General features: G+C 37.3%; 1 protein-coding gene across 2 annotated transcripts in view; it reads left to right on the top strand.

The window, feature by feature from the left end:
* The window catches only part of KCNH5 (potassium voltage-gated channel subfamily H member 5), a 351,487-nt gene that overhangs the window by 8,411 nt on the left and 319,115 nt on the right, over window positions 1-23,961 (top strand). For both annotated transcript variants that reach the window (XM_004370933.2, XM_004370932.1), the window contains exon 2: window positions 13,074-13,197. In XM_004370933.2, coding sequence (XP_004370990.1) covers window positions 13,074-13,197 — 124 coding nt within the window. The remainder of the gene's footprint in view (window positions 1-13,073; window positions 13,198-23,961) is intronic.

The following is a 23,961-nucleotide window of genomic DNA, read 5'->3' as shown; positions in this document are numbered from 1 at the left end:
AAATGGGATTATAACTACACTTATAGAGGTTAGGATTTACAACATGTATTTTTTGGGGATAAAATTCATTAACAAGCACTTTTATGAATAAAAGAGACATGTCATGAAATCAAATAAGCATCAGTAACAAGTCACAATCCCAAACCAGAGACAATTATTGTGAAAATTGGGGTCAAAGAAAATAGTCTTGATGTGTTCTAAGAAATGGACATTTCTAAAACATTTGCTTTACCAATAGCAGAGTAGAATAATAAAAAAAAATCCTCAGCATTTTCCAGTAAATATTTTAGCTTAAAAATATATTGCATGGGTTTTTATCATTTAAAAATAACTAAAAATTATCATTTAAATATTGCCATTTTATATAATGTAGAAGTTAATACTGGAAAGGCTGAGTTTTGAAAGGTATTTGACCAAATGAGGGCAGTGATAATTACTGGCACATAAATCAATGTGTATGTTACATATTATTTTAATATTTGGTTATACGTGGATAATATTACCAAATACAAAGACATATTTGTATATTATCTAGATGGTAATTTTGTGCTGTATTAGACTTTCACACGGAAAAGATAGCATTAAATATAGAGCAAAATCACTTAGATGGGAAGAGTGGTTGAAGAATTATTTGAAATTTTATTGAAAAGGGATTTCATTCTCTCTTGGGGTCTCATCTCATCAGATAAATATAAGTGTAAAGTCCTGTTGACTTCAAGATATATGTGATTTGAGATCTGAGTTAGGTGCATAATCATAGCAGTTTCTAGGAGTAACGACATGTAACTAGGAAGTACTGAATATACTGGTATATGAAGCTCCTTGAGGATATGGCCCATGTCTGAAACATACTTTTATATCCTTCACTGTGCAGATCATATAGCACTAAGTATTAGCCGAATAAATGCTTTTTAATTTTGTCTCCTAAATTATCCAAGTCCGTAATTGATTTTTTCCAAGTCAGTGTTGATTAAATCTATTAAGTACATGTGCATAAGTAATTGCACAGCTTAAAATATTTAGTTAATCAATGGAGATAGCTAGAAAATGAAATCACATTGTATAGGGCAATTCAGATGGGGCTCACGAGGGTGGGTGTGTCTTTTAGGTGAACATGTAAGTGATCCCAATGCTCATCTCCAATTCCAATTTGAGGTACAGCTGAAATATTTTCTTTCTTTTCTGTTATAATTTCCCAGGGCTTAAAAGAGGAACTATTTTATATAAGAAAGAACTGTTTAAAAAATTGTAGATTCTAATTAAATGGTTTAAAAAAACTTTGCAGTTAGGGGATATTAATGGTGAGATTTATCCTTGCAAATGGGTATTTATGGCTTAAGTATCTTCTAAGTGAATTTGCCTTGGGGAACAGCTTACAGTCTTGTGCAGTACCCAGCAGAAAAGGGCAAATGGATTTTGGTTTTTTAGAAACTGCCAGTCCAGCCTCAAATTGCCAAACGTAACTGAAAATTGAACAACTCACTTGGATTGATGGGAAACGTTAACCTTTGTCCTAACCTTTTTGATGTGACTTTTCTGTCTATTGGCATCAGTTTCATTTGGAGAAAATTAAAGCACAATGAGTTTATTTTCATATATTTACAGCATTGAGAGAATAGAGAAATCCTGGAACAGGATTTAAATACTCCCAGAATGTTGTTGTTGATAGTCGCCCTTGAGTCAATTCTGACTCATGGTGACCCCATGTGTGTCAGAGTAGAACAGTGCTCCCTATGGTTTCCAAGGCTGTGACCTTTTAGAAGCAGATTGTCAGGCCTATCTCCTGAGGCACCTCTGGCAAGATTCAAACTGCTAACCTTTCTGCTAGTAGTTTCGTGCTTAACTGTTTGCTCCACTCATGGACCCCTAGCCCCAGAATAAAATCCCCTAAAAACAACTCCTATCATTTTTTTTTTTTGATCCTCATGCCCTTTCTAGTAAACTTTTCATTAATGCAACGAAAATTTATTGAGTGCCTAACACGCGTTGGGCAGTCTTCTAGCACTGCAGATGCGAAATGAACAAAATGACAAAAATAAGGTTTCTCCTTTGTTTCTGTGATGGGTAGTGTGTATGTTGGTTAGGAGCCATAGGTTCTTGAGTTCTGCATTTGAGTCTTGGCTCTGATGCATACTAGCTCTGTGACTTACTTAACTTACCTGTAAATTTCCTCATCTGTAAAAGGCAAGTAACCATAGTCCTTAGTTTATGGGGTTGTAGTGAGGATTAAATGAGGTAATTTTTGTAAAGTCCTGAGAACAATGCCTTGCATATAATAAGCACCACATCCGTGCTGTTCGTTATTATCATCATTTAGTTGTTTAAATCTTTGAGTACACATTCTATAGTTCATGTCTTTTGATTCTTAGTCACCATTTCTTTCTGTACCTCCTTTCATCTGAGTTCTGTTCACACCATAATGTTGAAGCTTCCTAGATTACAAGTGAACATTCTTGTAAATTCAAAGGTCTTTGTCTATATTTTTTTGTCTTTGCAAGATTCGAGACGATACTCTCCCTAGCCTCTCCACACACATATTCATCTTTTGGCTTCAGGACTCTGCACTTTTCCCTGCCCTTTTTACTGGATTATCTTTCTATTCTCTCTCTCTTTTCTCCTCTTACCCCGTTTCCTTCCTGAAGAATGAGTAGTCCCCAGGTCCTTGCCTTAGCTCTTTGTCTTACACCTTCACCTTCCCTTTCGGAGCAAGCTTGTCTTCTGTCATAATTTTAATTGTATCCTCTTTGGGCTCCAATCCTGTGTTTCCAGTGTTCTATAGAATTTCTCACTTGCACTTGTCCCATGTCATCTAAAAGTCAGTGTGGCCAGAATTGGACTTATCAGTGCTTTTGTCCTGAAACTGACTTCCTTTCTTTGGTATTTCCCCATTTCTGTCAAAGGTGTGATTAATATTTTAGTCTTTTAGTCTAGAAATCTTAGGGTCATTGTCATAGTTATCTTGTGCTGCTCTAACAAAATACCACGAGTGGATGTCTTTCACAAAGAGAAATTTATTTTCTCACAGTCTGGTAGGCTAGAAGTCCAAATTCAGGGCATCAGCTCCAGGGGAAGGCTTTCTTTCTCTGTCAGCTCTGGAGGAAGGTCCTCGTCATCATCAGTCTTCCCCAGACTAGGAGCTTCTCTGCGCAGGAACCTCAGGTCCAAAGGACGCACTCTGCTCCCGGTGCTCCTTTCTTGGTGGTTTGAGGTCCCCAAATTCTCTGCTTGCTTACCTTTCCTTTTAGCTCTTGTAAGGTAAAAGGTGGTGCAGGCCACACCCTAGGGAAACTCCCTTTACATTGGATCAGGGATGTGACCTGGGTAAGGGTGTTACAATCCCACCCTAATCCTCTTTAACATAAAATTACAATCACAAAATTGAGGCCAACCATACAATTCTGGAAATCATGGCCCAGCCAAATTGATACACACATTTTTTGGGGGACGTAATTCAAACCATGAGTCATCTTTGACTTGCTACTCAGTAAAATTATAGCCTTACTTCTCAAATAGATTGTCAATCCTTAGGGGTAAGAGTTTAGTCATATACTTCTTTTGTACCTCCTGTAAGTGCTGTGTGCAGAGGGAGTAAATTCATGTCCATTCACTGTGCTTACTCATCTCAGTGCATGAAATATTTCTGTAACGAACTTCATATGCAGTTAATATGTATAAATATAATGAACCCAAAGAAAGAACTAGAGTTTGAAAGAAAAGAACACTACAGAAGAGGAGCTCAGAAAGAAAAGATCTCTAAGAGTGAGGAATGAAACATGTGATGCGTATCCCTTATTCATTCCTAGAGAATCCCTTCTAGAGTAACCATACTGATTTACAAGGTAGCTGGTAATCTTTCTGGAACTCTGTGGGGGCATTTCCAAAGCTCAGACAATAGTGTTACCAACTGCTCTCTGAGGCACAGTGGTCAGGTGGAAAGAGCAAAGGTGTCGTAGGCTTGAGGACACAGGCTCCCATCCTGGTTCTATCCCCAGTCAGTGACGAAACACTGAGGCTCACTATGATAATAGCATTCACCTTGCAGCGGTGCTGGAAAAACTGTGGGAAGCCCCAAATACAGTGTATCTCACACAGTGCCTCATCATACCAAACCCGTTGCTGTTGAGTTGATCCTGACTCATAGTGACCCTACAGGACAGAGTAGAATTGCCCCATAGTGTTTCCATGGAGTGGCTGGTGGATTCGAACTGCCGACCTTTTGGTTAGCAGCTGAGCTCTTAACCACTATGCCACCAGGGCTCCATGCCTCATCATATTAATGGCTTAATAGTCACCTCTTCATATTTTCTCTAGATAAGATAACAAAGTGGAGATTTTCGTATTGTAGCCCAGAGACAACAAAGCTGTAAGTAGTTGATACTTTCCTAACCCCTAAACTGGTGGCTCTGAGCATAAAATCATTTGGATTCACTTTCTGTCTTCAAGGGCTTAAGACCAAACCAACAAGAATAAATTCCATGACTTAAAAAAAAAAAAAACAAAAACTGCTATTTAGAGCAAAGGAATCATCAGTTCTCTTTACCTCAGTACCTGGCAGAGAAGCCGAGGAAGAATGTAGAAGTGAAAGCCTCTTTTTGTAAGTGGCCTAGTGAAATCTGGCCAAGGGAGAGAAAATAATTGAATTTTAGATCTATATGTTTCCTGTGAACAATTAGCTCCTGTTGTATGCATAGTAGAAATAAAAAAAAAAGGACAAAACTTTATAAAATTGTGGATGGTAAATGCTTTCAAAAGAGCTTCCTTTCTGCTTTTTCACGGTGTGTGCAGGTTAGACTAGCCTCTTAATTTAAATTCTTCATTAGTTATCTTGCCATAAGTTTGATTGCTTTAAAAGGTTAACTTCAAAGAAAACTGATAATCCCTTCAAAAAAGATGCAGCTTATCTGCAAAAACAAGGCTAGCTTATTTGCAGAATTTAGAAATGAGGCTTAAACATTAAATATGTAATGCTTTTTTTTCCTGATAAACACATCTTGACTAATTTGGCTTTATTCCTCAAGATTATATAACTAGTATATGTCTTATGACTAGGTGTTATAAGAAAATTCACTGTAATAAAATTTAGTTAAATTTTGTCATTATATATATCAGGGTGAAGGTTTTCTATTGTATTATGAACGCTATTAATTAGATAGGCTGTTATTACTGTTATGTTTTACCTCAAATGATTCTGACCAGTATGCTTTTTAGAAATCCATCTTCTCAAGAACAAAAACACCAACTATTAAAAGTAGAAACTTTGAATTATTGAACATTCTTTGTGTGTGCATGCAGAAATGTCTTCTGTAACAAAGTTGTTATTATTTCTACCATTGGAATTTTGGAAATATAAAAGTACCCCATGCGTTCCAAACCACTTTGGCTAGATGGAAGAGGGATGAAGTTAATGCCATCAAAGAAACACAGAAACTTAAAAATGTACCTTTGATCTTTAAAGAGATGAAAAGTAGAGACATATTTTTATTTTTGATGACAGCCGAACAAGTTTAAATGAATTAACGATAATTTTTGTGTATTTCAAACTCCCACAGTGATAGTCTGTTTAATGTTTCCAATATTATCATATAATAATTAGTCTCATTGTAGAAGGTACAAAGTGTATGTGTCTATACACATTAATATATATGCTTTCTTGCTATATAGTTATAATATAAAGATGTATTTTGTAAGGACATGAAAGAGACTGATCTTACATTCTGTTATTGATATAGAAGAAATGGACCCTGTGCATACCAGAAAGTAAGATTATGGACCTGGCATGACCTACAACTTATTTATGCTTTTGTTTGACCATCAGTGCCAAAATTTCATTTAACCTCAATAAAATGTGCTATATATGCTAAAGATGTCACTTTGAGGACTAAGGTGTGCCTGACCCAAGCCACGGTATTTTCAATCACTTCAAATGCATGCAAAAGCTGGACAAAGAATAAGGAAGACCAAGGAAGAATTGATGCCTTTGAATTATGGTGTTGGCAAAGAATAGTGAACATACCATGGACTGACAGAAGAATGAACAAATCTATCTTGGAAGAAGTACATCCAGAATGCTCCTTAGAAACGGGGCTGGCGAGACTTTGTCTCGTGTCCTTTGGACGTGTTATCAGGAGGGACCAGTCCCTAGAGAAGGACATTATGCTTGGTGAAGCAGAGGGTCAGTGAAAAAGAGGAAGACCCTCAATGAGATGGATTGACACAGTGACTGTGACAATGGGCTCGAACATAGCAGCTATTGTGAGGATGGTGCAAGACGAGGCAGTGTTGTATTGTACATAGGGTCGCCATGAGTCAGAACTGACTTGACAGCACCTAACAACAAACAACAACACGTGTGCTACAGGGATTGTTCTGCTGATACTGTTCCATAGAACTTAACTATATCTAGAGATATCCATCACCCAGAAGGCATGGTTAAAAATAATATTTGCTCTGTGATTTTTGAATTCATAAGTTTTCAGGCGCTACTCAAAGTGAAGCAGCCCTGGTGATGCCATGATTAAGCACTTGGCTGCAAACCAAAAGGTTGGTGGTTCAAACCCACACAGCAGCTCTATGGGAAAAAAACCTGGCAATCTGCTCCTCTGAAGATTATAGCCAAGAAAACCCTATGGGGCAATTCTACTCTGACTAAAATCAACTTGATGGCACCTAAACAGATACGGTTTTCAGAGTCAGCATTGAAAAGATTTTTTATGTTTTTCTATGTTCTTTGCTTGTACACACATAGGCACACACACACGCACACAACCCACATGCAGAATGCTTTACCTATGTATATGACACAGTCCTAAAATAATTTCATAGCTAATAAACAATAATAATTAACAAAGACATTAACTCACATTGCTCTATTTAATCTCCATAACTACCCAGGGTGGTGGATATCAGCTCACCAGTTTATGTTTCAGGAAACTGATAACCTAACTGAAACCTCCAGGTTTTTCGTGGTAGCTCTCTTGGTAGTATTAACAAGGGATCCACGTACTGGGAGATGATTTGGCAACAGAATGCTTGTGGCAATTTGACTCTCATGAATTTCCCAGGTTATGACTTTATATATAAAGGGCTGTCCTAGTTTCTTCGTGCTGTTATGTCAGAAATACCACAAGTGGGTGGCTTTAAAGAACAGAAATTTATTTTCTCACAGTTTAGGAGGCCTGAAATCTGAACTCAGGGCATTGGGTCTGTTGTTGCTTGCCTTCGAGTTGATTCTGAAATCATAGTGACCCTATATGACAGAGTAGAACTGCCTCATAGGGTTTCCTAGACAGATGGTCAGGTGTTTTCGCCTGTGGAGCTTCTGGTGGGCTTGAATCGCTGACATTTTGGTTAACAGCCCAGTGCTTAACCACTGTACCACCGGCTTTAGGGGAAGGCTTTCTCTCTCTCTCTTCCTCGGACCCTCCACCTCTTCCGCTTCATTCCTCCTCCCCCACCACCTCTCTATCCCTTAGCTTTGGGGGAAGGTCTATGTCTCTTGTGCTTTAGTTCCTTGGTGATCTTCATGTGGCCTGGCATCTATTTTCCCCATGTGTGCTTGCTTGCTTCTGTGTCTGATCAGCTCCTTTATATCTCAAAAAGGATTGGTTTAAGATACACCCTACATTGATATGACCTCACTAACATAAGAAAGAAAACCTGTTCCCAAATGGGATTATATCCATAGGTATACCGATTGCCGTCGGGTCAATTCTGACTCGTAGGGATCCTATAGGATAGAGTAGAACTGCCCTATAGGGTTTCCAAAGAGTGGCTGGTGGATTTGAACTGCCAACCTTTTAGTTAGCAGCCAGAGCTCTCAACCATTGTGCCACCAGGGCTCCATCCATAGGTATAGGGGTTAGGATTTACAACACATGTTTTTTGGAGGGGACATAATTCAATCCATAACAAGGGCCTAGCTCTATGGCTAATTTTTCAACTCTGGTTTTATAAAAAATTCAAAAATGATGTCTATTAGAGCAGTTCTTATGTTTGTCATCCATAAACTCAGAGGGTGTATTGTGAAAGTGCCATCTTTAAAGGCACTGAGGGAAGGGCTGGAGAGCGCGCAAGTCTAGTTACTTCAATCTTTGATAGACTTAATTAATGGACAAACACTGGAAGTATAAAGATGAATGGATGACATATTTAAAATACTTTTTTTAAACTTTAAGTTGGTCTTAATAAACTCTCGAGTTGCTAGGCCCGATGAAATTTATGAATAAATAATATGTACCTGACAAATTCCAGAATTGTCCGCATTCTACGTCATTGGTTAATATCAAGTATTTTGAAAAATGGGCTGGAGTAAAGACAAAGTCTCAACAACCAGTTATGATTCCAGCTCTGTGTTGTTCTTCCTGAACAACTCTGCTTCTAAGCTAACATGAGAATTAATCCTCCCTGCAGTGAGTTTTGGAGCCCTAGTGGTGCAATGCTTAAGAGCTCGGCTGTTAACCAAAAGGTCAGCAGTTTAAATCCCCCAGCTGCTCCTTGGAAACCCTATGGGGCAGTTCTCCTGTGTTCTGTAGGGTCACTATGAGTTGGAATCAACTTGACCGCAATGTTTTTTTTTGGACAGTGAGTGTTAGGACTTCATTTCAAGACTTCCTACTTCTCCATTTAAAGTAAAAAAGAGACACAACTTTCCCTAGAGAGAGTTTGAGTTTGCAAATAATGTCAGCCAGTAACTAGAGTTTAGGGAACCTGTGTTTTAGTTGCTGCTTCTGACCCCCTTGGGAATCTGGGCTGGGCGAGTCTGTCTCTGTAAAAAGGGGAATGATAGTAAGTACCTTGCAAGGTGGTTTTATGAGTTAGAAATAATATCTATAACATCTAAACTAGTGCTTAGCACAGAGTAGGAGCTCTGTTAATGATTGCTTTTGTTATTAATTGTATTATTACTTAAAGTTACTAAAGTTTAGGTGAAATAATATATCAACAACAAATGAATAGTCATAGCTGGGCCTTACTGAGCTGGAGTCTTAGTTTTCCCATTGTAGAGCTATTGAAAATGGTATGATGAGGTAGGGTAATATTTTTAATGGAAGATAAACTGAGGACAGTTATATCTGCTGATCCAGATTCCAATAAATGTCTTGAAAACAAGTCTGTTTATGAGGGAAGGAAGATTGTAAGGCCTTTGGTGGTAGCTTACAGCATACTTTCAAAAACCATGAGATGCAACTCTTTAGTGTACTGTTAAATAGACTTAATGGGTCTTGACCAGTGCACTAAATATTGCAATATAATAGAAAATAGAGTACATCTCATGTAGTAAGTGTTGTTTTGTGAAAATTTTTCAGTTGTGTGTTTTTGTGTGTACATGCATGCACGTGTTTATGCTATTGAAAAATATGGGTTTCAAGAAAAAAAGTGAAAAACATTGGTTTGCTGGATAGTTCGGGGGAAAGAAGGCCTCTCTCAGTAGGCCTTGTAATGTTTATGGTCTTCCTTTTGAAGCCTGTAGCATTCTCTTTCCTGGGATACTGACAATTCCTTCAATCAATAAGTAATTCTTGTTTTGTAACTCTTATATGTAGAATAGGCATACAATTTATGATCCTTAGGAATATATCATCCATTTAAGAAGACAAAAATAATATGCATGAAGTATTTAGAGAAGCATAAAATGCTAAATTTCATGATACCAATTATATAAAGAGACATCCCTGCAAGAATATATTAATTCATTCATTTATTCACATGGCCAACCAACAAATAAGCATCTACTATATACCAGGTACTGTGCTAGGTACCTGGGGATCAAATGCAAGCACCACTGAAGTGAATTCTGTCCTTATAGAGATTATAGTCTAAGAGAGTATGCGTTAATCAAATCATGATGCCAGTAAGTATAAAATTACAAATGTAATAAGATCTGCGAGGAAGAGTTACATCATGTCAACACAGTGGTTAAGAGCTCAGCTGCTAACCAAAAGTTTGGCAGTTTGAATCCAGCAGCCACTCCTTGGAAACCATATGGGGCAGTTCTACTCTGTCATATGGGGTCACTATGATTCGGAATCGACTCGACGGCAACAGGTTTGGTTTGGTTGGGTTTGGGTATGTGACCTAATCATGGGGATAGGGAAAGCACCTCATAGATTATGACAATTGAGTTAAAATCTAAAATAAGGGTAGGTGTCAACTAAGTGAGGAGGGGAAGAATGGTGTCCAGGTAGAGAGAATGGCAAGTGCAAAGGTCCTATGGTGAGAGAGAACGTGGATCTTACGAGGATATAAGAAAAGTCAGTGTGGCTCTGGTACTCAGAGAAAAGGGCAGAGTGGTGAGAGATGAGGTTAGACAGATGGGCAGGGCCAGACTTTGAGGCTGTGGAATGGATATGGGTAATGGATATGGTAAACTACTGAAGGATGTTGATTCCTTAGCCCCATAAGGCTGATTGAGCTCTATCATCCCATGCACTCTGAAAACTAGGCAGTGCGCTCAGGGGAATGGATAGTTAAATGAGTATCCCACCTAATGTGTTTCCCTCTTTTCAAGAGTTCTTAGTCTTTACTTTCTGCCTAGTTTTTGGCTGATTTCTAGTGCCTTCAAACACATTATTTTTCATATTTTGTCCAGCATTTATATTATAATAGGAGGGTTTGTCTGATGCAAACTATTCCATTATTATAAGAACCAGAATACTCTCCTCATGTTTCTTGAACTTCAAATTAAATTAAAAAAACCAAACCCGTTGTCGTCAAGTCGATTCCAACTTATAACAACCCTATAGGACAGAGTAGAACTGCTCCATAGGGTTTCCAAGGAGCGCCTGGTGGATTGGAACTGCCAGCCTTCTGGAGAGCAGCCAAACTCTTAACCACTACGCCACTAGGGTTTCCGAACTTCAAATTAGCATTTGTTTTATTGTGCCTTGTAATTGGTTGTTACAATTTTTTTTTTTTCTCAAAAGACGGAAGGTTTGAGAGTAAAGGGTTTGTTTTTGTTGACCTTTATTCTATCCCATTGTCTGACCCAGAGCAGTGCTTTGTACATTGCAGCTACCTGGTACATGTTGAATAGAATTGTAGAATTGTTACTTCTAAGAAGACCAACTGTGAGTCAGGGCTTAAATCTTTTTATCCATAAATTCATTTCTCTTTTTAGTACACTACCCTTAATGTGAATTCAAGGAGTTATTTTTAAGCTAGATCTTTGAATGTTTTAAAATATAATATTCCATATAAAAACTTATTTTTTATTATTTTGCTCTTGATTTTTCTATTTAATATGTTTATCATGTGATCTACAAATATGGTAAAGTTATTGCTTAAATCAATTGGATTTTCAATCAAGTTTGATACCTGAAAATATAATTTTTTGTATAAAACAATCTATTTTTCCATGCAAAATAGACAGTTATGTCTCTTTTATTTAGAATACTGGTAGTTTCCAAATTCTGTGTGTATGTGTTGAAAATAACAATTTTGGATCATTTTATTGGAAAAAGAAAAGACTCTTCAATACTATTTTATTTTTATTTATTTATTTTATTGTTGTAATTAAATGAAGTTTACATTTCAAGTTAGTCTCCCATACAAATTTTTTTTTTTAACATACATTGTTATGAGACCCTAATTGCTCACCCCATTCTGCGACAGCACACTCCTCCTTTCCACCCCTGATTCCCCATGAGCATTCAACCAGCTCCTAACTTTGTCTGCCTTCCCATCTCACCTCTGGACAGAAGCTGCCCCTTTGGTCTCTTGTATCTACTTAACTAAGAGGCACTCTCTTCACGAGTATCACTTTATGTCGCACAGTCCAGTCCAATCCCTGTCTGAAGAGTTGGCCTCAAAATTGTTTTAGTTCTGGGCTGATAGAGAGTCCAGGGGCCATGCTCTGTGGTGCCTCCAGTCTCAGACCATTAAGTCTGGTCTTCTTACTAGAATTTGAGTTCTGCACCCCATCCTTCTACTGCTCCATCATGGACCCTCTGTTGTATTCCCTGTCAGGACGTTCTTTGGTGGTAGCCAGGCACCATCTAGTTCTTCTGGTCTCAGGCGATGAAGTCTCTGGTTTATGTGGTCCATTCTGTCTCTTGGGCTAATACTTTCCTTGTGTCTTTGGTGTTCTTCGTTCTCATTTACTCCAAGTGGTTGGGACCAATTGATGCATCTTATATGGCCGCTTGCAAGCTTTTAAGACGCCAGATGCCACTCACCAAAGTAGGATGTGGAATATTTTCTTAATAAGCTTTGTTATGTCAATTGACTTAGATGTCCCCTGAAAGCATGGTCCCCAGACCCCCCATCCCTGCTACTCTGTGTCTCAAAGTATTTGATTGTATTCAGGAAACTTCTTAGCTTTGGTTTAGTCCAGTTTTGCTGACTTCCCCTGTAGTGTGTGCTGTCTTTCCCTTCACCTAAGATGATTCTTATCTACTGTCTAGTTAGCGAATAACCCTCACCCTCCCTCCCCACTGCCGTAACCATCAAAGAATGTTTTCTTCTGTGTTTAAACCTTTTCTTGAGTTCTTATAATAGTGGTCTTATACAGTATTTGTTGTTCTGTGACTGATTAAATTCACTAAGCATAGTAAGTTCCAGCTTCAATACTATTTTAAATCAGACTTCTCAAGATCAGTCTAATGGCAAAATAATTTGTCCCATCATGTCAAAATTATATTAGTAGAATTTTTGGAGGGATTATCCAATTTGTCTCTTATCAAATTCAACATTCTCATTTTGCAAAGTGACTGTAGCCCTACTCTTAATAAATTAATCTGTTTTAAATGTAATTATTTCTGTAGTTAGCTTTTATTCAATACTAGCCATATTTTGTTTTAAAAGCTTAGGGAATACTTGAGTGCAAAGGGGTGTTGGAAGTTGGCTGCTTCTAAATGAAGTTCTAGTTTGTGTACAGATCTTGTATTTATTGCATGCTTCATTTGATGATCATGCTAAACTGATTATGTTAATTTCAAAAATAGGCTATGTTATTTGTACCGTAACAAACCATAGTTGCATTTGTCCATCTTTATGAATCTGCCGTTTAGATTATTTGAAAGAAGTACATGGTTAAATGAAGTGAAGTAACTTCCTTTCCCCTTTTTTTCCCTTAGAATCAAGTTTCTTACTGGGAAATGCCCAGATTGTGGATTGGCCTGTAGTTTATAGTAATGACGGTTTTTGTAAACTCTCTGGCTATCATCGAGCTGACGTCATGCAGAAAAGCAGCACTTGCAGGTAGGTGATAGAACCGCCCAGAAATCTTTTCTGAAATTTAACTAAATGCTGAATGTGGTTAAAGGGCTAAACTTACATAAACTCACATCTAAAAACTGTATGGTAAAATTATATTAGAATATTAAGGTGATTAAATTGCCAATGGAAATATATAGTTTAAGAGTCGTTGATGAGAATCTCTACAAACAAGAAGATTTCTGCGTATCTGTGAACGCATTAATTCATTCAAAACATTTTTTTTGAATGCCTACTATAAGACAGGAAGTATTCTTGGTACTAAGTGGTCAGAGAAGTACCCTACATCCTGAACCACTAATGGCATCAATACCTCGGAGCAACTAAAATTGTCTTGAATGAAGTACAGTAAACAACCCCCCAACCAAGTGTAACATGGTTCATGTGCATTTAAAGAACATCATATAAAGTGCTTACATCCTGTGTGAATTATTCATACTTTATAATGTTGTTGTATTATACCATCACCGTTTTGTTTGGTTTATGTAAAAACAGAATCTGACATTTATTTATAACAATTCTTTTAAAAGTATGTCATTTCTGTGAGATTAAAAAGAGTACTAAGAAAGAAGGGATCAGAAAAAAGAAAAGGAAAAGTACATAAGGAAATAATTTAGAAGCTAAAACTTCTTCACAATATTTCTGTTAGACCAGATGAAAAAATCTTCCTCTTATTAGTTACTTTTTTCTTTAAACTCTCACTCAAATAAGCACTAAAATCATGCTATTTTAGAACTACAAGGGATCTGATTTTCTTTTTTCTAGTCCAAATCCTTTGTGTTACAGAGGAGAAAATTGATGGCAGAGCTATGTTAAGGAACTTGATCAAGGTCACACAGCAATTTATCTTTTTCTGTATATTTATTCCAGAAGCATTATATACATATACAAATAGGCTGTTAATAAAAAGCATTTTAAAAACAATATCTGCATGACGATTCTGATTTTTTTTAACTGTATAAATCTGTAGCTTTTCTCTATTTCATGTGTAAATACATAAAGACTTTTGAATGTGAAAGACAAAGACAGAGAGGAAAGAAGAAAATTATCTATATGCATTTATTAATACAGGGCTAGTGTCTAAAAGTTATAGTATTTTGGAATCACTGAATTCCAATCAAATGTGGAGATAAATCATATGACACAGAAAACCTTTGTAAATAATTCAAAGACTTTTACTGATTTTAAAAATGACAAGTTTTAAACAAATGTAAAAGATTAAGAAGCTACAAACCAACAAACTTCAGTTTATATGAAAGAATGCAATTTACGACACTGTATATGTCAGAAAAAAGAATCATCTTTATTTACAGATGAATGAAACTCAAAAGGATTAATGTCGCAACTGGGTAAATAATTACATGTCCTATTTTTAACATATTCAAATATGAGTTGTTTTACGAGAAAATAAGAAAAAAATCATTAATTTGTCTTTTTTTACGGTATCAAGGGGCTAAGATTATTTCTATTCTTTTTCCTTTTTTGTCCCTCTCACCCCTCCCCAATTTGGACTAAGTGCACAGAATTAAATTAAACATATTCCTTAGTTTGTCACAGTATTACCTTTGCTCTGGGCAGGGTCTCTTTTTATTTTATTTCTTCTCACCTTAATCCCATCCGTATACCTCCTACCATAGTTACTCATTCTGGTGTGTTTATTGTATGTCTTCCTAATTCCTCTTCCATTTGTTTATTAAATATGTGTATTCTTAAAAAATATGTAATGTTTTTGTATTGTATGTTTTTAAGCCCTACGTAATTCATGTTGTGCAGTGAAATTTATGGTTTCTTACTCTTTCCATTCAATATTTTGATTTTGAGGCTTCTGTATGAAAATCCCTTTCATTACGTCTGACTGTTGCATAGCATTCCAGTGTGTACACATCCTGGTTTTATTTATCCATTCTACTAGTTGTGGAATCCAAGATCCGATACTTTGAGACCACAAATGATTTGGAGATAAACATTGTCACACACAACTTCTTGTGTGAGACGATTTCTTTACTCTGTGCTGAGAAGTGGACTTGCTGGAGAGTAGGATGTGTGCAGAGTTTGTAAATTAGTGGCTGTCAGATTGTTTCCACGCCCACCAGCTCTGTGTGAGGGTCTCTTTCCCATGTCCTTGCTAAATTATAGTAGTATCTAAATTTCTATTTTTTAAAAATCAGATGTATACTTAGTGGCATCTCATTTTTGTTTAAGCTAAAATTTCAAAAGATATTCTTATGACACTTCAGGTTTCGTAGCAATTTCAAATCTAGTCCATCTTATTGCCTAATAACTGCATTTTCAAGCCTTTGGACTGTTTTGCTATTTATTGGAGGAAACAAAAAATAGTACATGGTATTTAAAAGCATATGATCTTATCTGGTGACACTAGGAAGCCCTGATAGTCAAGACATATTTTCATATGTTATGTAGGAACCACTTCAGAATTTTACCTTTGTTAACCTGAAGCTTTTAACAGCCCATTCTGCTGGTATTTTTTTTAGGATAAAGGGGTGAGAAGAGCAACCATGTAGGCAGAGATGACCGAGAAGTAGATGATGCTTTGAAATTCATTTTTATTTATTCTGGAAAGCCCATTAATGATCCTTTACACAAGCTATCAAATTAGACAATGAAGCAGAGACGTTAAAAGACGCTTTATTGGATGTATTTCACAAGCAGTTTTATTAACACAGGATTATCTCAGCAGCCAACGAGGGCATATTACCCATGATGGATGTCAATCTGTCTGGTTCCATTTGGTTGAGGGTTCTGCTTCTATTGGTGGCACTGAGCTGAAGTGTGGGAGGGCACAGGTGCCTCAGGGATGTCTGTCTTCAAAAGTTAGAGATGTCCAGCACTTTCTCTTGTTTCCCTTAATAATATGTCATGAGTCTACCACTTACGACTCTATCTACATCCTTTCAAGCCCATATAAATTAATGGGTTGTAAAACCTTTTGGTTACGATCCACAGTATAAAGTGATGCTTTGGATTTATTCCAAAATCACCTCTTTCAGATTTTGGAAGCTGTGTTCCTGTTTGTTTCTAATTTCTCCTCTTCACACTTTCACAAGCTTCCTTTTTTTTTGATCCTTTGACAGATCTCACCCCACCCTTTCGTTAATCGTTGTAATGATTCAATTGTGCTGATCCTGAGCTGGAGACTACATTTATCAGCTGCATTAAGTCAATGTGTGTTGTTTCTTTGGTGAAGCATTTGCTAGTCTGGAAACTACAGCCTGTACATAACATTATTCTTTACTGACGATGATTGGATGTTTGTGGTGTTTTAGTCCAGGAACATTGTTGACATTGGCAGATTAAAATAGGTTGGTGGTACTGATGATTTAGGTTATTTTTTGTTTTGTTTTTTTTTCAACATTGCAAGATGCGTTTCCCTCTTGAAAGTCAATCAACATTATAGTAATCCTCACTGTTAGGTATCATCAAGAGGCTTATTTGTGAGATTTTGATGGCACAACAGTGAATCCGAGAATAAATAAATCCTGATACAAACCCAAACTACCTGCCCCTGTAGGTTTTCTAGGGCAGCATACACGAGGAATATACTGCCAAATACTCAGGCAAGCTGGATATGGCCTCGGCCAGCCCCATGGAGGACTTCTCCCTTACTCCCAAGACCAAACCTTACCACAGTCAGTTGTGTGCGAAGTGGCCAGGTTATTCAGGAGCAGGCACTGGGTCAGCTTATGTATCAACCTTATAAAGTATAAAGGAAGAAGAAGCACAAAGATATGTGCATTTCCTTCTAATACACAGTGACCCTGCCCGTTAGCAAGCATAGCCAATCTATGTCCTAGAATTGTGGAGAAGCGAGGGAGTGAAGTTGGGGTTGGGCGGCGGGGGAAGGGGGAGGAGGTCCTTCTTTTAATAACATCCGTAAGAATTCTAGTAATAATTCAGCAGTTGTACAGCATGTTATAATTTGCAACTTTCATGTGCATTACCCATTTAATCTTCCTTATCCTTTGAGGGATAATTATCATTTTATTGGGAGGAAACTAAGGCTTAGAGAGGTTATGTGATTTGCCTATGAACTACACAGTTTGTAAGTGATTCACCAAGCTCAGTAGTCCTTGACTACATCATGACTGCCCAATATTATAGCAGAGTTAGGTCACTCCTGTGAATCCAATTTTATTTGCTTTCCAATCAAATAACAGTGCAGTTGTAGAAGTTATTTACAGAAGGGAGCTTGGGGTTCTAAGAGAACAATATGAAATTCTATAATTTTTTTTATATTTCCGTTATATTTTCCTTGAGAATATTCAATAAGAGACACAAAAACTGTGTAAAATTAATATATTTGCACTTTCCTAACCTGATGATTACTATCTAAAACTTGAGTCTCTTCAAATTCCATTAACTACTCAAAGATTGCATTGAGCATCAGCCATCTTAAATCAGGCTGTGGGAAACCCTGAGAAAAACTTTTAACATTTACATGTAACAAAGCCAAGCAAATAAAACAAATTTGCCCTACTCACAGAGAACATAGGGCAAGTGATTTAATCAGTGGTTTGGACAGCTTGGGATGGAGATACGTCACAAGTAGTTAACCTCTAGAATGCCTGCCTTGTAAGGTATATTTCAGACATTCTTTATAGCCCTTGGTTTTGAAATATATTTTATTATTTAACTGCTGCATTTCACCACTTTGGATATGTATTCTGTCACTGGAAATATGTGGTATAATAAACTTAAAAGTGTGAGTGGGGCAAACTGTTCATGTAGAAATTTTTGAAATGCTATATCTTTGGCTATGTGTATTTTCACCAAAAAAAAAGGTTGAGAGGTTAGAGGGTTGACATGTTGTGGGGTTGTTAACCAGTGTCATAAAACAATATGTGTACTACTGTTTCATGAGAAACTATTTGTTCTGTAAGCCTTCACCTGAAGTACAATTAAAAAAAAAAAAGTATGAGTGGGGCACTGTAAGAAATGAAACACTACTTTTTGAAATTATTCGGGTTGTAATAATCTGGGATTTATTTTAAAAACAAACCTTATTTTTCTATGACAGATTATTTTAGCCTGGGGAAGGCTAAACTAGGAATATGTTATGGACTTGTCGTAGTTTATATGAAAAATTACCTGATAGTTTTCATCTTTTCTTCAGCATTTTAGTTGCCTCAGACTTGTGTTGTATTTCTTTCAACAATATTCTATTGTGTTTTCAGTGAAGTTTACAGAGCAGCTTAGGTTTCCATTCAACAATTTCTGCACCAATTGTTCAGTGACATTGGTTACATTCTTCACAATGTGTGAACATTTTCATTACTTCTGTTCTGGTTGTTCCATTTCCATTAATCTAGTTTCCCTTTGGTTCCCATTAATCTTACTTTCTTGTCTTTGTTTTAAGGTAATTGTTGACCATTTGGCCTCATATAGATATTTTTTTAAAGGAGCACAGTAGTCATGGGTGATATTCTTTATTTTTGTGAGCCAATCAATTATTTAGCTAAAAGGTGACCTCAGTTTCCTGTAAAGGTTTAAAATGTATCTCAGGACAATAGTCTCAGAGAGTCCTCCACTCTCAACTGATCCAATAAGTCTGGATTTTTTTTTTTCCCAAAAATTAGAGGTTTTGTTCCACATTTTTCTCCTCTCTGTCAGGATCCATCTACTGTGGCTCTGATCAGAATGGTAGTCAGGCACCATCTAGTTCTTCTGTTTTCAGGGTAGACAAGGCTATGGTCTGTGTAGACTATGAGTCCTGTAGACTACAGTGTTTTTACATGAGTAATTCGTGGGTTGTATTTTTTTTTTGGCCAACTGCGCCCTCCCCACTTGAGATATTTTTGTAAGTGTGCTAAGCTAATTTTTTTTTACAGCAGCATGTAAAAAAAATAGCATAGCATGCTTAGGATACCTTGCTGAGGGAGGGTTTGTATGGCAAAAAAAAAAAAAAAAAGCAACAGGTGCATTATTTGCATAAAAATATGGTAGTTTCTTCTTTGAGTCTTTGATTTTCTTTTTCTCTTTTGCTCCGGATGAGTAGAGACCAATAGCGGTGTCTTAGATGGCCACTTGCAAGCTTTTAAGACCCTAGACACTACTCATGAAACTGGGATGTAGAACATAAACTTTATGAACTATGTTGTGTGAATTGACTGAGTTGTCCCAGGAGAATTCAGTCCTAAGCCCTCAAACTCAGAAAACCAATCCGGAGAGGTGTTTACTCATGTGTAAGAAGTATCTGTAACTGTGTCCCCTATGTGCTTTATTATGTGTATGAATATATAGGCATGTACACACACATATACATATCACATACATAAGCATATACCTATATATCCATACGTACTCACATACACATGCATATTTATATGTATGCCTTGTTGTTGTTGTTAGGTGCTGTCGAGACAGTTCCTACTAATAGCGACCCTGTGTACAACAGAATGAAACACTGCCCGATCTGCATCATCCTCATGATTGTTGTTAAGCGTGAGCCCATTGTTGCAGCTGCTGTGTCAATCCGTCTCATTGAGGATCTTCCTCTTTTTTGCTAACCCTCTACTCTACCAAGCGTATCCTTCTCCAGGGACTCATCCCTCCTGATAACATGTCCAAAGTATGTGAAATGAAGTCTTGCCATCCTTGCTTCTAAGAAGCATTCTGGCTGAACTTCTTCCAAGACAGATTTGTTCTTTTTTTGCCAGCCCATGGTATATTCAATATTCTTTGTCAGCATCATAATTCAAAGGCTTAAATTCTTCTCTGGTCTTCCTTATTCATTGCCCAGCTTTCACATGCATATTGAGGTGATTGAAAATAACCATGGCTTGGGGCAAGCTCATTTTAGTCCTTAGAGTGACATCTTTGCTTTTTTTTTCTTTTCTTTTCTAACACTTCAAAGAGGTCTTTTGCTGCAAATTTGCCCAATGCATGAGTCTTTTGATTTCTTGACTGCTGCTTCCGTAGGGATTGATTGTGGATTCATGTAAAATGAAACCCTTGACAACTTCAGTCTATTCTGTGTTTATCATGCTGTTGCTTACTGGTCCAGTTGTGAGGATTTTTGTTTTCTTTATATTGAGGTGTAATCCATACTGAAGGCTGTAGTCTTTGATCTTCATCAGTTAGTGCTTCAAGTCCTCTTCGCTTTCCGCAAGTAAGCTTGTGTCATTTGCATAACACGGGATGTTAATGAGTCTTCCTCTAATCCTGATGCCACGTTCTTCTTCATATAGTCCAGTTTCTCAGGTTATTTGTTCAGCATACAGGTTGAGTAAGTATGGTGAAAGGATACAACCCTGACACACACCTGTTCTGATTTTAAACCATGCAGTATCCCCTTGTTCTGTTTGAATGACTGCCTCTTGATCTATGTACAGGTTCCTTATAAGCACAATTAAGTGTTTTGGAATTCCCATTCTTCTCAATGTTATCCATAATTTGTTATGATCCACACAGTGGAATGCCTTTCCATACTCAGTAAAACACAGGTAAACATCTTTCTGGTATTCTTTGCTTTCAGCCAGGATCCATCTGATATCAGCAATGATATATCCCTTATTCCATGTGTACTTGTAAATTAGGCTTGAATTTCTGGCAGTTCCCTGTTGATGTACTCCTGCAACCACTTTTGAATGATCTTCAGCAAAATTTTACGTGTGTGTGGTGTTAATGATATTGTTTGATAATTTCCACATTCTGTTGGATCAGCTTTCTTGGGAATAGGCATAAATATAGATCTCTTCCAGGAGGTTGGCCAGGTAGCTGTCTTCCAAATATCTTTGCATAGGTGAGTGAGCACTTTCAGTGCTGCATCTGTTTGTTGAAATATCTCAGTTAGTATTCCATCAATTTCTGAAGCCTCGTTCTTTGCCAGTGTCTTCAGTGCAACTTGGACTTCTTCCTTCAGTACCATTGGTTCTTGATCATCTGCTGCCTCCTGAAATGACTGAACAACAACTGGTTCTTTCTGGTACAGTGACTGTGTATTCCTTCCATCTGCTTTTGATGCTTCCTACATCTTTCAGTACTTTTGCCCATAATATCCTTCACTATTGCAACTTGAGGCTTGAAATTTTTCTTCAGTTCTTTCAGCTTGAGAAATGCCAAGTCTGTTCTTCCCTTTTGATTTTCTAATTCCAGGTCTTTGCACATGTCGTTATAATACTTTACTTTGTCTTCTCAAGCCACCCCTTGAAATCTTCTGTTCAGTTCTTTTACTTCATCATTTCTTCATTCACTTTAGCTACTAGATGTTCAAGAGCAAGCTTCAGAGTCTCTTCGGACATCCATTTTGGTCTTTTCTTTCTTTCCTGTCTTTTTAATGCCCTCTTGCTTTCTTGATGTATGATGTCCTTGATGCCATTCCACAGCTCGTCTGGTTTTTGGTCGGTCATTACTGTTCAGTACGTCAGGTATATTCTTGAGATGGTCTCCAAATTCAGGTGGGATATACTCAAGGTTGTACTTCGGCTCTCGTGCACTTGTACTAATTTTCTTCAGCTTCAGTTCAAACTTGCACATGAGCAATTGATGCTGTCTCTGCAGTTAGTCCCTGGCCTTGTTCTAACTGATAATATTGACCTTTTCCATCATGTCTTTCCACAGATGCCGTTGATTTGATTCATGTGTATCCCATCGGGCGAGGTCCACGTGTGTAGTTGCTGTTTATGTTGTGGAAAAAAACTATTTGCAATGAAGAAGTCATTGGTCTTGCAAAATTCTATCACGCGATCTCCAGCTTTGTTTCTATCACCAAGGCCATGTTTTCCAACTACTGATCCTTTTTCTTTGTTTCCAACTTTTGCATTCCAATCGCCAGTAATTATCAATGCATTCTGATTGCATGTTCGATTAATTTCAGACTGCAGAAGTTGGTAAAAATCTTCAGTTTCTTCATCTTTTACCTTAGTTGTTGGTGTGTAAATTTGAATAATAATCATATTAACTGGCCTTCCTTGTAGGCGTATGGGTATTATCCTATCACTGACAGTGTTGTACTTCAGGGTAGATTTTGGAATGTTCTTTTTGATGATGAATGCAACGCCATTCCTCTTCAATTTGTCATTCCTGGCATAGTAGACCATATGATTGATTGTCTGATTCAAAATGGCCAATACCAGTCCATTTCAGCTCACTAATGCCTAGGATATTGATGTTTGTGCATTCCGTTTCAGTTTTGATGATATCCAGTTTTCCTAGGTTCATACTTCATATGTTCCACGTTCCTGTTATTAATGGATGTTTGCAGCTGTTCCTTCTCATTTTGAGTTATGCATCATCAGCAAATGAAGGTTCCGAAAGCTTGACTCCATCCAGGTAGTTAAAGTTAACTCTACTATGAGGAGTCAGCAATTCACCAGTCATCTTTTGAATGCCTTCCAACCTGATATGCTCGTCTTCTGGCACTGTATCAGACAGTATTCTGCTGCTATTCATAAGGTTTCCAATGGCTAATTTTTTTCAGAAGTAAACTTCCAGGTCCTTCTTCCTAATCTGTCTTAGTTTGGAAGCTCAGCTGAAACCTGTCCACCATAGGTGGCCCTGCTGGTATTTGAATATCAGTGGCATAGCTTCCAGCATAACAGTAACATGCAAACCCCCACAGTATGACAAACTGACAGATATGTGTGGTACATGTATGCCTACCTACCTACAAATATATTTGCAGATATATTTTTTGGTGGTTGTTGCCGTTGTTGTAAAATTGTATATACTATAGCAACTACCAAAAGGTTCTTTGCTTGTGTGTGTGTGTGTATGTCTTAGTGATACTGTTTGTCTTGACTAAGCTGTGCATACTTCACCCTTGTTCAGTGTTACCTTTCCTATCACCAAAAATAACAAATGTTTACTTTCTAGAGAGTGAATCCCTCTCTCCTCCACCACCCATCTTTGGTAACCACTAATGAACATTAGTTTATGTATATTTACTTATTCATGTCATTTTAAAAGTGAAAACATACAATATTTGTTCTTTTGTGATTGACTCATTTGGCTCAACATAATGACCTCCGGGTTCCTCCACATTGTAAAATGTTTCAGGAACTAGTTTTTCTTTATTGCTGAGTAGTATTCGGGAGCCTTGGTGGCACAGTGGTTAAGAGCCCGGCTGCTAACCGAAAGGTCAGCAGTTTGAATCCACCAGCTGTTTCTTAGAGGCCGCATAGGGCAGTTCTACTCGGTCTTTATAGGGTTTCTATGAGTCAGAGTTGACTTGAGGGCAATGGATTTGAGTTTGGAGTAGTATTCCAGTGTATGTACATACCACATTTTACTTATTCATTCATCCATTGATGGGCACTTCGGTTGTTTCCATCTTTTTGCTATTGTGAGTAGTGCTGCAATGAACATAGGTGTACATATGTCTGTTCTTATCAGTTCTGTTTGATCCCTAGAGTATATACTTCAGAGTGGAACTGCAGGTTTTTCACCTGAGTCGCTTTCTCTGGGAAGTCTTCATCCTCTTCATCACAACCATTTTTTTCATTTATGTTGATAAGCTCACCTTCACTAAGTTCCTTTGGTTGCATATCTAGAATCTTCCAAATGTCTATAATGCCAACATTCTCACAGTCATCTCTTTCTTATATAACTTCATTTATTTTTAATTCGAATTTCACTTCCAGCATTATCATTTTTCATTTCTTTGCTGCCCTTTTATTTTTGTTGGCTAGTTCCTGCTTTCAGTGACCAGTTTTCATAAAATATCACACGGGTTTATCACTGGGAGATATGGAAGCAACACAGCTGCATGCTTTGCTGTCTGTGCATGTACTG

This window comes from Trichechus manatus, unplaced genomic scaffold (assembly GCF_000243295.1).
Source record: "Trichechus manatus latirostris isolate Lorelei unplaced genomic scaffold, TriManLat1.0 scaffold00010, whole genome shotgun sequence".
NCBI classification, from domain to species: Eukaryota; Metazoa; Chordata; class Mammalia; order Sirenia; family Trichechidae; genus Trichechus; species Trichechus manatus.
The sequence above is the reverse complement of the archived record's forward strand: the minus strand, read 5'-3'. Positions and strand labels throughout refer to the sequence as shown.